Below are 15653 nucleotides of genomic sequence, written 5' to 3' on the forward strand. Positions count from 1 at the left end.
AGTTTCTGATGTAATGAGTCCGAGCCCTTCCGCGGCGACGAGTCGATAACGCTGTCTACTGTGCAATGAGGCGCTGCGTGGTGGGCGCTGTGGGCGTGTGCGTCTGTGCTGTGTGGGCCGAAGTGGTGTGCGTGCAGGTACGCCCCGACGCACGTGTGCGGATGTGATGATACACCAAAGCAGGGAATCTCTTGTCGAGCGCCGGCGCGCGTCGCCGGCGTGGTGACATGACACACTTTGAGTAACCGAATCCATTCATTGAATTGCCTGACCCGCGCGCGCGTGCGTGTGTGCGTGTCGGACGCATGCGTGTGCTCTCACCCACCCGCCCCCCAAATGACGAATGTGGCATCTCTCCACGGACACCGCATTCGCACTGCGGCGCGTGACATCACTGTTGCCTTCGAACCTAATACCAGGGCCGATGTGTGTGTGTGTGTGGGTGTGTGCACGTGTGCATGTGTGTGTGTGTGTGTGTGTGTGTAGCTGAGGAGTGCCCGGACGTGCGTGGCGAGCGGCGTCCCGCACTCCTTGTGTGTGTGCGCGCGCGTGCATGCGCGGCGCGACTGCGTGATGAACTAGGTCTACGACGAACAACTCGTCTGATCCTCCTTGTTGATGACCCCACACACCTTTTGCTTCCTCACTGACCGGCAGTCGCTGCTGCTGTGTGCTTGCGCGCGTGGAGGGCGGAGGGCGGGGCAAGGAGGTGTGGAGCACGTGCGCGCATGGAGTTGGTGTGTGTGCTGCCGTCTTCGCACTCCCTCAGCCCCCTTCTCATCTCCCTACTGTTGCTGCTGCGGTTGCGCCGCTCTGGCGCTGCGCGCTGTGCCGATGCGCCTCCGGTCGCTTCTGTGGTTGTCGGCTCTCACTCGCGCAAAATTCGAGTGAGCACGACTGCGTGTTGCTGGGGCAGGGTTGACGGCATCGAGTACGGGCCGCCCAGCGTGTCTCCACGCTCTCCTGTTTCTTTCTGGGTTATGCGGGGCAAGGGTCTTATGTTGTGAAGCGGATGCCTCGTGTAGGCAAGGCTGGAGGCGAGCAGCCACTGTGGACTCATCTGCTATCCATACAGGCAGGTGTTGTGCGACGTAGTTGGCGGTCATGGGCACGCCACAATCCTCTCTGTATCACTGCTGTCGCGCACCTGCGCTATGAGAGACCGATAAGTCCGGCCCCACCGCGCGGAGCTTGCGGCGCAGGTGCATAGTGGGTACGCCGGCTGAGGGCACAGAGCCGAACACTGCCAAGACAACGGCCGTGCTGTCCGCCGCCTCCTCCAAGATTCCCGAAATCTGATACGACCACAGAACATCTAGAAGGTACAGCGCACCCACGACCTGCTGGTCTGCTTGCGGAGAGCATGAGCCTGTTCACGCCGCCTAGCGCGGCATTGCATCGCAGCGAAGCTTCAGATGTTGGGGGAGGTGGCGACGGCAGAGCGTGTCGAGCTCCACATGGGAGGTCCTGCCTGCATGTAGATCACCGCCCCCTCCAAACTGCGGCGCGAGCAGTACAGTACTTTCTCCCGTAACCTGCCCTTCTGCTGGCCCGCTCCGTTCGCCAGCGCTTTGTTGGCAATGGTGCCGCCTCAGGGAAAAGATCCTCGAGCACGTCGTCTCCCGACGACTCTTCAGGAGTGACCCCACCATCGCCACCACTACGTCGTCTGGGTACGCCGCTTCGATGTGCCTCACCTCCATGTTATCAGGGGAATGGGGTGTGGCTATGCACGCCAAAGAGAAGGGGGATGACAGACCAAAACGCGAGGAACCCATGAGGCATCAGTACACGCCAACATATTCCAGCGAGAGAGCGCAGTGGAAAGGAGATCGAGGAGGCTCCAGAGGGCAGTCGTCCAGCGACCTAACCTCAGGGATCGGCTCATCCGCTCGATTCGTGATCAACTCCGCAGAACGACAAGCCGCTCACCCACCTCTTGGGCTACCCTAAATCACTTGACTTCGTAACTCCCTCGCTCAAGTACTTCGCCATGCCACACGCGCACACAGCACCCTGCGCCTCACTGTTGTCACTCTACCCTCGCTGCTTCTTCCCTCTCCCCATCGCCCAGAGTCGCGCTCACAGGTTTCTTTGCTGAGGAGGGGGGCTTCCATTACTTCCGTATTCTCTTCTGTAGTTGTCGGAGCGCCACCTCCGACTTTCCCTCTCTCTGTCTGTCTGTGGGCGCGTACACAAAGCCACATACACATCCCTTCGCCTTCTCGCCTGGCGAGTGCGGAGCCATGAGCCGCTACTACACCGTGTGCTCCGTCCCAACAGACAATGACACGAAAACGAACTGCATCTTTCTGAACACGCTGGACTTCGCCGAGGTGGCAGGCCCTCAGGCGGCCGCCACGGGAGACTCCTTCGTGGTGCTGGTGCAGGGCTTTCCATTCACAGTGTGCCGCAGCGATGTCGTGGAGCGTGGTGCGGTGGCGATGAACAGCATCCAGCGTCGCCTGCTTGGCTTGTCTACCGGTGCGCGCAGCACGGTGGTGCTGGAGCCGTTTCCGTCAAGGGTACCCAACATACGCATCCTTCAGATTCAAGTGGAGCCGATTTCGACGCGGCAGGCGATCATGCTGGACTGCCAGGCCTGTATCGCCTACATGGAGAAAATGTACAGCGGGCAGTACTTTCGCGTCACACAGCAGCTAGCCATCGTCATGGACTCTGGCGAGCGCATGCGTGCCACCGTGCTGACGACGGAGCTGGTGGAGTCGAAGGATGTGTCGGCTGCAAGCTTGGACATTGGCCGCTTTTCCCGCGGTGTAACTCAGGTGATCATTACCGCCAGTGAGGCCAGCGGTATCACCCTCATGAACGTGTCGGAAGCACAGATGGATGCGCAGCAGCCACAGCTGGTGCGCAACTTCAACCTGGAGAACCTCGGCATTGGTGGGCTGCGGGCCGAGTTCGGCCAGGTTTTCCGTCGCGCATTCGCGAGTCGCATGTTGAAGCCATCCTTCATTAAAAAGCTCGCCCTGAAGCACGTCAAGGGTGTGCTGCTGTATGGCCCTCCTGGCACTGGCAAAACGCTGATCGCACGTAAGATCGGGGAAATCCTGAACTGCCACGAGCCCAAGATCGTGAACGGTCCGGAGGTGTTCAACAAGTTCGTCGGCGGCACCGAGGAGAACATCCGCAAGCTCTTCGCCGACGCAGAAAAAGAGCAGGCTGAGAAGGGCGACCAATCGCGGCTGCACCTCATCATCTTTGACGAGTTCGATGCCATCTGCAAGCAGCGTGGCGCCGTCCGAGACTCGACGGGCGTGAATGACAACGTTGTGAATCAACTGCTGTCGAAGATCGACGGCGTGAACTCGTTGAACAACGTGCTTTTGGTCGGCATGACGAACCGGCTCGACTTGATCGATGAGGCGATCTTGCGTCCGGGCCGCTTTGAGGTGCACGTGGAGATCGGCTTGCCAGATGAGCCTGGCCGCGTGGAGATCTTCCGCATCCACACGCGCGGCATGCGGGAGAACAACATCATGTCCACCGACGTCAGCCTGGAAGAGCTGGGGAAGATGACGAAGAACTACTCGGGCGCCGAGATTGAGGGCGTCGTGCGCGACGCTACGTCGAACGCGTTCAACCGCCACATTGACCTCGACCATCCCGAGAAGGCGGTCGATGACGCAAACGTGCGTGTTACGCGCGAGGACTTCATGAAGGCGGTCGAGGAGGTGACACCGGCGTTCGGCCAGGCCAAGGAAGAGTGCGCCAACCTGCGCCGTGGTGGCATCATAGACTACGGTGACTCGTGGGAAGTGGTCAAGTCGCGTTGCAAGCGCTACACCGATCAGCTCAACGCTGCTGGCAAGCGCATCGACTCCCTCGCCGTTCTTATCGACGGCGCCCCTGGCAGCGGCAAGTCTGCGGTTAGCGCGTACCTCGCGGAGATAGCTGACTTTCCCTACGTCAAAGTGGTGTCGGCCGAGGACATGGTCGGCTACGGAGAGATGCAGCGAGTGAACATCCTGCGAAAGGCCTTCGAGGACGCGTACAAGTCGCCGGCCAGCTGTATCATCCTTGACGACCTTGAGCGTCTCATAGACTTCTCGCAGCTTGGTGGACGCTACAGCAATACGCTTCTGCAGGCGCTCCTCGTGCTGATCAAGCGCCCACCGCCGGAGGGGAAGAAACTCCTGGTGGTGGGTACCACGGCGCAATACGACATCATGGACAGCCTGGAGCTGGGGGCATGCTTCTCGGTGAAGCTGCACCTGCCTAGCGTTCCTGCGTCAGCGATCCCGAAGGTGTGCGAGGGGCTCGGCCTCGCCTTCGCTTCCCAACAGGACATGGACAGCTGCTTGAGCCTCATGTTGCACGACATTCCGATGAAGCAGCTAATGCTGTTGCTGGAGATGGCGTCGGAGCAGAAGGGCAGCGAGCGGCCGCTCATCACGCACCAGTCCATGTCGCGGGCCAAGGAGTCTGTCGGTGGGTACTAGAAATGCGAAAGAGCCCGCAGCGCTTGTGGGTGTTTTGTTAAGGCACACTTGCAGATCCCCCTCCCCTACCCCTCCACCGGCCCTCCGCCTCTGTGGCCGCTCAGCGCTTCTGTGGCTGTCTTGTATGTTGGTGTGTCTCTTGTCGGTGCTCACCCCATCATGCTGAGATAGCCTTACTTCTCTCTCCCTCTCCCCACACACACATGCACATACGCACCACTTTCTTTGGCTGTGCTCAGCCGCCTGTGCACACGTAGGTGTAGGACGGGAGGAGAGGGGCGGGTCCATCAGCGTGATGACAAGTGCGAGGAGTCGGTAGGGAGAGCGTGAGGCAGCACAAGAGGTTTGTCTCCCGCAGGTGTTTTTTTTGCTTTGGTTTTGGTTTCGTATCTCATCAGGCGTTCTTCTTGCTTGCGGAGGGCTGTTCCATCACCACCATCACCCTCCTCCCTCCCCTCCCTGCGCATCCGTACGGATGTGCTACGCAAAGATAAACGAAAACGACGTATTCCTCAAGCATCCTCATGCTCTTGCGTTGCTGGTGAAGGAGTACTGCCGAAGCGTCGAAGCTCTCCGAGTTTGCGGTGCGGTAGCTGCACCCCCTCCATGTCGAGACCCTTGGTTGCTGTCGAGAAGCGTTTTTTTTGCATGACATTCAAAGTCGCCCCGAACATTGGTGCTGCCGATGTAGATGATGGATCTACATCGCCCCTGTAAAGGAGAGCAAGGGAAGCGAAGCACCGCTACACATCTGGAGAAAGGTAGGCGCCATGATGACAGGCGCTTCTCTGGTCGTGCCCGCCCGCCCCGCCCCCCCCCTTCTCTCCTCCTCACTGGTGGTCTCCTCGTTGCGTGGGCACCGAAACGCAATGAGCGCGCGCGGCTCAATAGGCAGATGTCCGCTGCGCACATTGTAGGGCCCGTCTGCTGCGGGGAAGAGGCGGTAGCATCGCAACGAGCCAGCCTCTCCTACGCACACCTTCTCTTCTTCCAGAGCTCGCTACTTTTCGCTCGTACTCCTGTTTGGGGGCCTCCCTTCTGCTTTGCAGTAGCGTCTCTGCAACCTGCCGGCGCTTTTAGTGGCTGCCGCTTTTCGTTTTTGCCGCTGCTTACTAGTGTGAACGCATACGTATATAGAGATACGTACTAAAGTAGGCGCTTTCCTCACCATGCCCCTCTTCGCCTCAAGTGAGGACACGCTGGTGATGCCACCTGCACCAACTTCTTCAGCGGCAGCCAAGGATGCGCTGCAGGGCCCACGTGACTTCAAGCGTGCCGCCGCGCTGACGTACCGCACGGCGCCGCACCCGAGCGACTCAACCGACGGTGTCTTCGAGGCGCTACTCATGCTGGCAGCGGACCGGTTGGACCCCAATGGTGAGGCGATGAAAGAGGAGAGCAGTAGCGGTGCGTCTCGCTCCAAGAAGGGCAGCTGGCTCGGGCGTGCGTGGAGACACGTGGTGGGCTACGCCACCAACAACCTCTTGAAGATGCGCCAGGCCGACTTCCTCAACGCCTTCTCCCGCCAGCTCGAGGTGAACCCGGCGAAGGAGTCGAGCACCGTGATGGTAAGCTGTCAGTGCTTTATAGTTAGCAGCGGCAAGCTGCATTTCGGCTCCCTTTTTGCCACAAACTGCGGCTTGTATTTTTGCTCCTGCACACCAGAGGCAGCGCCGGCGGCCGCTACGGCCACGGAATCGGATGCCGACTCGGCCAGCTCCGCAGACCGCGGAGGTGGCGAGGATGAGGTTGAGTACATAAAAGAGCGTATTCTCTTCACGGACGTGGCGTCCCTTCTACCCTCCATCTTCCTGGAGCAGAATGGAACGGCCACGCCGTTCATACAGGGCATCCCAAACGGCGTTGTGGCCCCGACGGCCCTGCAGGTGTTCACAGTGCAGCTCAGCACGGTGTTGCAGTTCTTACAGCTTCACAACGTTGCCGTGAAGCGGCCGAAAAGGTCAGCCGCGGAGACCGAGAAAGGCGGCGCCGGCGCGGTGCAAGAAGCGCCCTGCATTGACGTCGTGCAAAAGCACGAGTTCGATCTCGTCTGCAAGTTACCTCCCAGCCTCGACACGCTCAAGTTTTGCGCGCTGCTGTGGCGCCTGTGGGTCCAGCGCCTCCACGACCTCGGCCGCCCACTTGAGAACCCCGCCGTTCACTACGCGGAGCCGCACTGAGAGCACCCCCAGTGCCCTTGAGCGCTCGATGCCCAAGCGTTATTGTGTCTTCCGTGAATGCTTCCTCTCTGCTGTGTTTCTATTTGGTGTAGCCTAGCACATTTTGACCTAGCGAACTAGAAAGAAACCCGTTGCGTTCAACTCCGCCTCGCAGCCGCCCCCCCCCCCTTCCCCGATGACCGGGGACACCTCAGCGCGAGGCGTCGCAGGGGCAGGCACCCACGATGTAGAAGGGGGGGGGGGGCAGAGCATAGTTGCCGATGTCGGCGGCCAGGTCCTGGACGGCGTTGCGTCGGTGCGAACTGCAACGATGGATACGCTTTTACAGCCCACATGACGGGCGAAGCGCCAACGTGGCTCAAGCCAATCCAATTCCCGGCCACCAACCCCTACCTTCGCGGAGCCCAAATGCCAACCTGAAAGGATGCGCTGGGCGGCTGCAGGGCGACCGGCGGCGCGGCGGGTGGGTGGGGCACAAGCCCTCGCGTGACCGGGCCGCCGTGGCGGATACGCCTGCGGCTGCCCCAAACCACCCGGGTGGTTTAGCGGCCAACTGGGGCCCCGCCAGCGCAAAACACTGCGCACGCCAAAAACAAAAACCACTCGCTTTCGTGGGCCTGCCCCACGCCTCGCCTGGCGGGGGCGTGCACCCTCCCTCCGCGCCCAGGGGCGCGCCGGCCCGCCAGCCCCGGACCCCCCCCCCGCGAGCCGAATGACCCTACCCAAAGCCCACCCCCAACCACCCCCCCCTTTACCCCAACCCAAAACCCCGCAAGAAAACATGGCGAAACTCCTCGTAGCAAACGCTAGCGCCTGGCAACCTTCACCGGAACAATTCAGCAGCGCTGTCGAGCAGCTGCACAAAGAAGATTCCGTTCGCCGCGCAATCGAGTCGGCGCGGGCTTCCGCCACGCGCCAAGGTTCAAAGCATCCGAATCCAGAAAACAAAGCACGCCTCCTGGCCAGGCATCTCCTCCTGTGCGAGCTAACCGATTCTGGAAACACGCAAGCCAACCGTCAGCTTTGCAAGAGAGACGTACGTCTTCCTATCTCAGCATTTGGAAAGCCACTCACGGCACCGTACCAAGACGGAAATTACAGTGTCACACACGTGGCCGAGTGGGTGTGCTGCGCCCACTCAACGGCCGCTCCTCTCGGAGTTGACGTGGCCGCTGTACATCCTCAAGAGAGCGCCACATTTTCGCTTTGCTTGTCAAACGAAGAGCTTGCACAAGCAGAAGCGGTACCGCGCAAGCAGTGGCCGTCTCTCTTTGCGCTTTTCTGGACTTTAAAGGAAGCTGTGTTAAAGGCCCTCGGCTTGGGCCTCTCGACAAGGCTGCAAATGTGCGATATCTGCCTTGACAGCGTCAAGCTAGAAAACCTATCGGTCCTTCCAAACGTGGAACCGGCGTCCATTTACACTGCACCAAAGCACCGTCTGATGGTCTCACTGCAGGGTAACACTAAGCAGCCGTGGGCTTGCTCGTGTTTCATGCTCCCCGGAGACCCTCCTCACATTTTGTCAGTGGTCCTTCGGGAAGAGTTGATGAACGGTATCATTGAGGTAATGTTTGTGTCTCCTCAAACTGCGCTCCGGAATTAGATTATCGAGGGGCCTACGCTAGTAGCCGCTGTTATGTCTACAATCACAATACGTGCGCACTTTCGAAACTGTGAGCGTGAGCAGTCACTTACCGCTTTCCGAACGGCACTAACGTCCCCAACACTCCTATGTCGCTCATTCAAAAACATTATCCGAAAGGGGGAATGAGCTGATGCAAACGCCTCCCTTTTTCCTGGGGTACGGTGCCTTTCTGCTGCTTGTGAAGGTCAGGCCTCCAGCGCTGATAACCTTCACCCGTTCACACTCCACATATTGCTCAGCGTATCTCATCATCCCCTCATTTCGCTTTGCTCTTTTTTTCCTGATGAAGGCTTCCTTGTCAACTTCGCTGGCGTTTTCACCAACGCCAAGCAAGTAAACCACGTTTCGCTGCACCGAAAAAAAAATGCGGCCACTTAGAAAGGCATCACACGGCTTGTTTCCGCGCTCAGTATCCACAGAAGGGCCGCTCTCCACGCGATGGAAGTATCAGCCACGATCCAAGGCAGAGTTTTGGGGGCTTGTACTCGGCGCCTCTGTCTTTCCGATTTCCGTCTGTGTCATGAACTGGTATGAAAACCGTAAACTGGAGAAACCAGAGCTCGCTCCGGAGTTTCAGTCCATGCAGTCAGTATCCCTAAAGCCAAAAGCCCAGCTTGGTGGACCGTTTCGATTGCGGGAGAGCCGAACCGGGAAGTACATAACCAATGAAGAACTCTTCCAGAACAAGTGGACACTGCTGTATTTTGGTTTTTCCAAGTGTTCTGAGATTTGCCCCAGCACGCTAAGGTTTATCTCCGAGGTGATGAAAGCCTGCGATGCGGAATACGGCTCCGACGCAAAGCTGGCCGCAGAAGAAAAGAATCTCCAGGCCGTTTTCCTTAGTATTGATTTTATTCGCGACAAGCCGGATGTCATCGAGCAGTTTGTACGCAAATACGATCCGCGTGTTCGCGGACTGTGCGGGACACGGGAGGAGGTAGAGGCGGCTGCACGCGCTTGGAGGGTTTACTACTCGTCTGTGGACGAAACCGATGAGGAGCGCAACGCTCGCGAGGCGGCCGGTGTGGCGGCGCCACAAATTGACGACACTTATCAGTTCGATCACAGCAGCGCCATTTACCTGGTGGGGCCAGACGGCAAAATGAAGGACTTTTTCTTTAAGGAAATGGGGCTCAAAGATACGGTAAGCCGAATCGGAATTCATTACAGTGACGTTTACGGCTTCAGTGATACCCGCCAGGCTCCGAGGCCGTGATTCTGTCCCACAAAAAAAAATGGCACATGCTCTTTGCCGTGCTGTCTAGCCCTTTACCATCAGCCACAACTGGTGGTGTGGTTTCTTTTTGTTTGTTTGTCTTGATCCTTATGCGCGGCTTACCGTGTTGTCACACTCAGATGCGCCCATCTGTATGCGGCCCATCACTTGGAGCTACAGAACTCCCTGCATCACATGAAAATGTCACAAGACTCACGAGAAAAGCTCGTTGATGCTCCTTCCGTCTCTGAACAAGGTCAGTATGCATCTTTACCTCCTGGTCTTCAGTCACTCTCTATATGGCGCGAACCCAGGGCAACCTGTGCCACGGCCAATGGCGTTCCGGCGGAAACCAAACCAATATCTGCTCCTTTTCCTTCACTCTGACCTCACGCCCTTCCCTGCCCTTCTCTTGTCAAGTCAGTACTTCCTTTTCTCCCTCGGTTAACAGAGGAAGTGAGGTGGTCGGCGCGCAACTCCCGCCGAGCCTGTCTCGCATCTCCGTTTTTTTTTTAATATCAACAGCGAAAGGGATCAGCAATACGCTGTCTTTCCAAGCAGTCCTCCCGAAAGCTACGCGCAGCGCTTCTTGGCTTTTCAGATAAACTGGCGTATGCGCAGCATAGAACTGTAATAGAAACAGCAACATTTCTGCTTGTCGTTTCCTACATACATGGTAAGCACATATATAACATGAATCGTTCGAAATGGTCGTTGCGGCGTCTTATTCTGGGTCTCAGCGTTGAGGACGCACAGAGCAAGTTCGACACTCCAGAGTCTCGCGGCATTCTTCGCGTAGCGCACGAGCGGTATAATCAGGGCATTTATCACGAGCTTCAAATCGCACAGCGGCAGCGCAATGGGCTCGCCCCGGAGCGCAAATGTCACATCAGTCGCTTTACAAAACCAAGTGTTCCAGGCTTTCAAGCGTATCTGAAAGGCTCCCCAGATGACTATGTGATCCGTGAAGTTTGGGATGACGATGACAATGTCGGCGTTGGGGAAAGTGGTGCGGTGAGGGCAAAGGACGAAGTGACCCTTAGTCACAGCAGCGCCATCAGCAGCGCACCAACTGTATCGCCAAAAATAAAGCAAGAGCAAGACGCCTTCAGGACAACAAAAGCGGCGATCCTGAAAACGCTGGCCTCGGCTCTGCAACTCGTCATGGAGAGTGTGCTCTCGGAGCTCAAGGGCCGGCGACAAAGTGGGACACTATTGTCAAAGGAGCACCAGGCGTCAGTTGTGAATCGACTAATTGGTGAAGTGGCCGAGTCCAGTGCGCGGAGCTACAAGAGCCTGTCATCATCATCGCATCTGCTTGAGCCAGTTGAGATGGCAGTGACACTGTTTGGTCGCAGAGACACAGCTGAGGTGCAGGCATTCAATAGCGGCACCTTCACTGTCCCAGCAGCTGAAGGAGACATCTCCTACTCCTTATGGGTCGCTGGTGGCATTGTCGCGAGCGAGGAGCTTATGGCGGATTTCCCGTTTCACCTCGCCAAGTTTGTGACCCCTTCTCAGGCGTCGTCGCCGTCACATCGGCTGCCACATGTGGAGGTGGAAATCTACTTCTCCTCTGAGTTATTCCAGCTTGAGAAGACAATCGGGCCAAACGGCGTCCGTATGCTGCGCTCGTTTATCGGCAAAGCCATGATGAAACAGCACGAGCCAACACCAACATCCACCACACTGCTTCTGGCCGCATCAGGAGAGAAGGAGCGTGATCTTTACAACATTTACGATTCATCGCGCGATCATGGCGAAGTTCGAATTCCGTGGATTCGCAAAGTGATGGCCAAGGTATCTACGGTGACTGGCGTGGTGTTTAGCGCGGAGGACTCAGATGAGAATCCCTCTGTCGATCGCATGCGTGCCTCTGTAAGCTCCGTCTGGCGAGCGTGGGGCCACCTCGTCAAGGACCTCCACGTTCATGGTGACCTCGACTACCTCTATGTCTCCATCAGCCGTCAGCAGGAGTGGGAGGGCAACGAAGCGTACATCTCGGAGCTGAAGAAACTGGAGGCTGCCAGGGACGCCGAGGAATCTGCTGGACCGCTCGTAGAGACTGCAAACGTATCCCGCACTTTGAGTCTCAGCAATGCCGCAAACTTCGCGGCAGCGGGCGTCGCCAGCAAAGCGCGCAAATTGTACCTACCTATCTCGGCCGATTTTGTGGTTTTAGAGTGCACGCTAGAGCGAAAAGGCCTGCCACACAACATGGTCGTCGAGGACATTGTATCCACCTTGATGGAGATGCAGCAAGAGCAGATGGAGATGCAGCGGCTATGTGTTCTCGACGCCATAGCGATTCAGGTGGAAGAAAGCGAGACCAAACCCAGCTCCAACAGATCTGTGGTGTACACTCGAGATAAGATTGTTCCGGTGCTGTACGAGCCGAAAATCGTCGTCTCCCACGCCGGAACGCTGGAAAACGGTACACACTCGTTTCAGCGAGTTCGCATTCGCGGCAGCTGTCTCGCTCACGTTGAGGCGCTAGCGGCAGCGCTGCAAGACGAGTCTGGGAGCTACTTCACCGACAGGTCGTTGCCCTGCTCCACGACTTCTGCAACTCTTTCGGCAGCAGGTAGCAGCGGAGGCCAGAATAACCTGGTAGGAGGGTCATCGCTTCCAAAAAACCTGTCGTTTCGCGCCGTGCGTGCGCCAAGCACTCAGCAGCGACTCACCGGTCACAGCGCCCCTTGCGCCTCTGCTGTAGGAGACAAGTTCGGCGATCCCACGTCACGCATCCGTCATCCGCGTTCGCAGACGCTCACGCTTGCCGCCGACAACTACGCGCTCGTCACAGACGATGAGCGCCAGTTTTGGAAAGAGAACTATTACCGACTCTCTGAGATGAAGGTTATTTACCACGATCGCGTTGACGCGGCAGACGCACTCGGTCAGTCGTGGCAGTCTCTGCCTCCACGCGTCCATGAGCACCTCGCCTTACTGAACCGCCACCTCGCGCCAGGCGATTCCACGGCTAACCAGGATCATGATGAAGAGGGTGGCACCACTGCGCCAGGAAAGCGGAAGCGGAAAAAGGGTGGCAAGAAGACGAAACGGCCGACAGCCGAAAAGGAGGAGGCGGCGGCCACCGCAGCACTAGGGCTGGCACCGGAGAAGCTTTTCGAGTACTTCTGCACCGACATGGAGGCAGAGAGCGCGCGGCACGACCTGCGTACCGGTGACTGCATGGGGTATGATTACCTTCTCAACCTGCGGCGCATCCCAGACAAGCACCTTCCTCTGGTCGCCCCTGCCGTAGCGTCCGTCACATCCAAAGGCTTCATCAACTACTACGGGCCACAGCGCTTCGCCACCTACACTCGGATGAACATGCACCCTGGGCTCCACTTGCTGAAGGGTGAGTACAAGGCGGCGGCACACATTCTGGTGCAGCAGTTCTACCTCGATGCCGCAATGGAGGCGGAGCGGCAGCGCACTGGGCAGGCGTTCCCCCGCATGCAGGCCCTGCAAGGATACGGTGGGTTTCGCCTGCCAGATTTCCTGCGTTCTGGTACGCGCCGCTCCGTCGCCGAAAACGGAACGCCCATGCAACGAGTGCTCTACAACGCGCTTCAGGCGTCCGCCTTGCTCGGGGGCGATGAGGGCCTCGACGGTGACGATGGCCTGAGTGGCCAGGGCCTCGGCAGTAGCGACCCTGGATGGGGCCCATTAGCAACAGCGTCTGGGCAACGCCGTGGAAGAGGCCAGCCACGCGCATCCGGCAGAGCGGCCCGTCTGAATAGGGATGCCGCTGCCGGTGCTGCTCGCGCTGCTGGTGACGATGATCCCTGCGCAGAGGCGTTTCTGCGGGTGATTGGTCCGCGCGCGTGTGCGATGCTCATCCAAGAGTTTCTGAGCTTCATCTGGAACGACATTGTCAACCAGAGGTTTCAACGCTACGGCACGTTCACGCTTCTTCCGGGTGACCTCGTGAGGGCCGGCGGGGTCACAGCCGCGGCCTTGCACGACAGTGGTGAAGGAGATGTAGCAATGACCTCGCCGTTAGTCCATGCCTCCCGCGGCGAGATCGAGCGCGGAGTGTTTTCGGTGTGGGACTTGGTTCTGCCGCTGCCAGGCGCCGACATCCGCCTTCCACAGAACCACACAGAGGACTTGTATGTGGTGGCATTGCAGCGATACGGGCTGCCGTTCGACCCCGAGTCGCGACAGTGGCGCTGCTTCAAGCCGTCACCGCTCGCGCGCCACGGAGAGGAGCCAGCGCGGGCGAGGGTGGCGGCGGAAGGCAGGTCCCTCAGCGGCGCACCCCTGTCTCCGTACTACAATCTCACCTCCACCTTTGCGCTGATGGAGGAAGAGCTGGGCTCACGCACGCTGAGCACGGATGCGCTTCCGTTGAATGGTGAGGGTCCAGGGGGCCGCTTTGGGGCCGGTGATGCCACCCTGCAGGCGGATGCTGGATTGGATGCAGTGAATCTGAGGCCCGACTTACGCGCTGGCGGCGGCAACCCGCTCGGCCTCACCATCGGTGCCTCGTATCGCCATGTGCTAGTGCGGCCAACAGCCGACACGATGCAGTGGCGACTTCTGAAGGGAGTGATTGGTGACCCGTACCAGCGATGGGGAATGACTACCCAAGCACAGGTTCGAGCACTCGATGCTGTGCAGCTGGCGAGCACAAGCTTCGCCGCCGACGTGGAACCGGTGTGGATGTTCCCGTCACCATCTGGCGCGCTCACCTCGGTGAACGGGCGTGGTGTGCCGCAGCTGCTAAATGTGGAGTCAGGCGTGTCACAGGATAAAGAGGAGGTGGAGGACGGATCCCACGGTGACGCGGCGACAGAAACGAACGCGCCTCAAGCGGCGCCAGCAGGCATCGAAGCCTCGCAGAGAGGCAGCCTGGCTAGAGATACCGGCCCTTTGACAACAGCGGCGGCCAGGACAGCCGCCGGGTACCGCCATCAGCGGCGCTGGACCGGCACCTCGCAGCTTCTGCGAGCGCCGTCGCCCGCCGGGCACTCGCTGGCGTCTAGATCAGAGACAAAACAGCAGCTGGCTCTCCGCCGCCGAGCGCCACCGGCGCCATCGTGGCTACCGCGGCACCACGGCAGTGCGCTGCAGCTACGTCTGCGTCTCCCATGCGGCGTGTATCCGGGCATGCTTGTGAGAGAGCTCCTCAAGATGGACGTGAATACGCCGGATGTTGTCGACCTCGACAGGGCTGCGTCGTCGTCGTCGCGCACCGACCGCCGCGCACAGTCGTGGCAGGATCTTACCGCAGATCAGAGGGCCACCTATCAGAAGTGGATCGCAAAGCGTCGTCAGCAGCGACGGTTCCTGCAGCAGCCGCGCGCAATCAGCCTCGCCTTGCTGCACCAGCAGATCTTCCGTAGCAGTGGTATCCGGCAGAGCTTACTTCCAACACTGCGCAGCTACGATAGCGTGTCAAAGTGATACACAACGAAGCGGGCGCGGTTATTCTCGCTGTTCAGCAATGTACCTCCACACACACACATACACAGCGAGAGAGAGCGAGAGACGTCGTCGTCGACCGACGTGTGCGTCTCTCTCGCTCTTCTTCACCTCACCCCCCCCCTCCCTCATTCAATAGAGTTTCGTCGTGTACGTCTTGACGACTGTTCGTGTGCTTGCGGTATCCCCATCACGGCAAGAAATGCACCAACGAAACTAACCAGATAATACAAGCAGGCGTAGCCAACCCTGTCCGTGGCCCTCTCCACGCTTTACGGTGCACGCATGCGCATTCATTCATCCATCCACGCGCACACACACGCACACACACGTACACGTACATGTACGCAGAGAGCGCGAGTGGCGAATGCGGCCAGTGGTGGGGGACACGGAGCGCTCATGGTGACAGGTGGGCACAAGCTTTCGCTGCCACTATCTCGCTCGCTGGCTCGTTGCTTCTGCCTAGGTGCACAGCCGTGTGTAGCTGGCGTTGCAGCTACGACCTCTCTCCCACCCGCAGCGGCTGCTGCTCTACACAGCCCTCCCCTGGCCCGGCAGTCGCCAGCGATGTGTATGTGTAGAACCCTTGTATGTCGGCCACCACTATCAGCACCCTCTCACGGAGGGAGAATGCGAGGGCGCTGGGTTTGTGTGTGTGTGTGTACTGTGAAGCGATGAGAAGAAGTTGAGCGTCCCGACGAGCAAGTCGA

The 15653-nt window shown here is 58.9% G+C and overlaps 5 protein-coding genes across 5 annotated transcripts; all 5 read left to right on the forward strand.

Annotated features, from left to right (window-relative positions):
- Positions 1–2246: 2246 nt before the first annotated feature.
- On the forward strand, positions 2247–4463 carry LMXM_20_0810 (putative N-ethylmaleimide-sensitive factor; the record flags this gene model as incomplete). Its single annotated transcript, XM_003875094.1, has 1 exon — positions 2247–4463. One exon carries the CDS (start codon positions 2247–2249, stop codon positions 4461–4463), a length of 2217 nt encoding a protein of 738 aa, XP_003875143.1.
- Positions 4464–5632: 1169 nt separating this feature from the next.
- LMXM_20_0820 (conserved hypothetical protein) lies at positions 5633–6643 on the forward strand (the record flags this gene model as incomplete). Its single annotated transcript, XM_003875095.1, has 1 exon — positions 5633–6643. The coding sequence occupies one exon, from the start codon at positions 5633–5635 to the stop codon at positions 6641–6643; it is 1011 nt and encodes a 336-aa protein (XP_003875144.1).
- A 781-nt stretch (positions 6644–7424) lies between these two features.
- LMXM_20_0830 (phosphopantetheinyl transferase-like protein) lies at positions 7425–8246 on the forward strand (the record flags this gene model as incomplete). The annotated part of the gene is made up of 1 exon (XM_003875096.1): positions 7425–8246. One exon carries the CDS (start codon positions 7425–7427, stop codon positions 8244–8246), a length of 822 nt encoding a protein of 273 aa, XP_003875145.1.
- Positions 8247–8808: 562 nt separating this feature from the next.
- LMXM_20_0840 (cytochrome c oxidase assembly factor-like protein) lies at positions 8809–9504 on the forward strand (the record flags this gene model as incomplete). Its single annotated transcript, XM_003875097.1, has 1 exon — positions 8809–9504. The coding sequence occupies one exon, from the start codon at positions 8809–8811 to the stop codon at positions 9502–9504; it is 696 nt and encodes a 231-aa protein (XP_003875146.1).
- A 693-nt stretch (positions 9505–10197) lies between these two features.
- Positions 10198–14925, forward strand: LMXM_20_0850 (conserved hypothetical protein; the record flags this gene model as incomplete). Its single annotated transcript, XM_003875098.1, has 1 exon — positions 10198–14925. The coding sequence occupies one exon, from the start codon at positions 10198–10200 to the stop codon at positions 14923–14925; it is 4728 nt and encodes a 1575-aa protein (XP_003875147.1).
- Between the last annotated feature and the right edge of the window lie 728 nt (positions 14926–15653).

This window comes from Leishmania mexicana, chromosome 20 (genome assembly GCF_000234665.1).
Source record: "Leishmania mexicana MHOM/GT/2001/U1103 complete genome, chromosome 20".
Taxonomy (NCBI): domain Eukaryota; phylum Euglenozoa; class Kinetoplastea; order Trypanosomatida; family Trypanosomatidae; genus Leishmania; species Leishmania mexicana.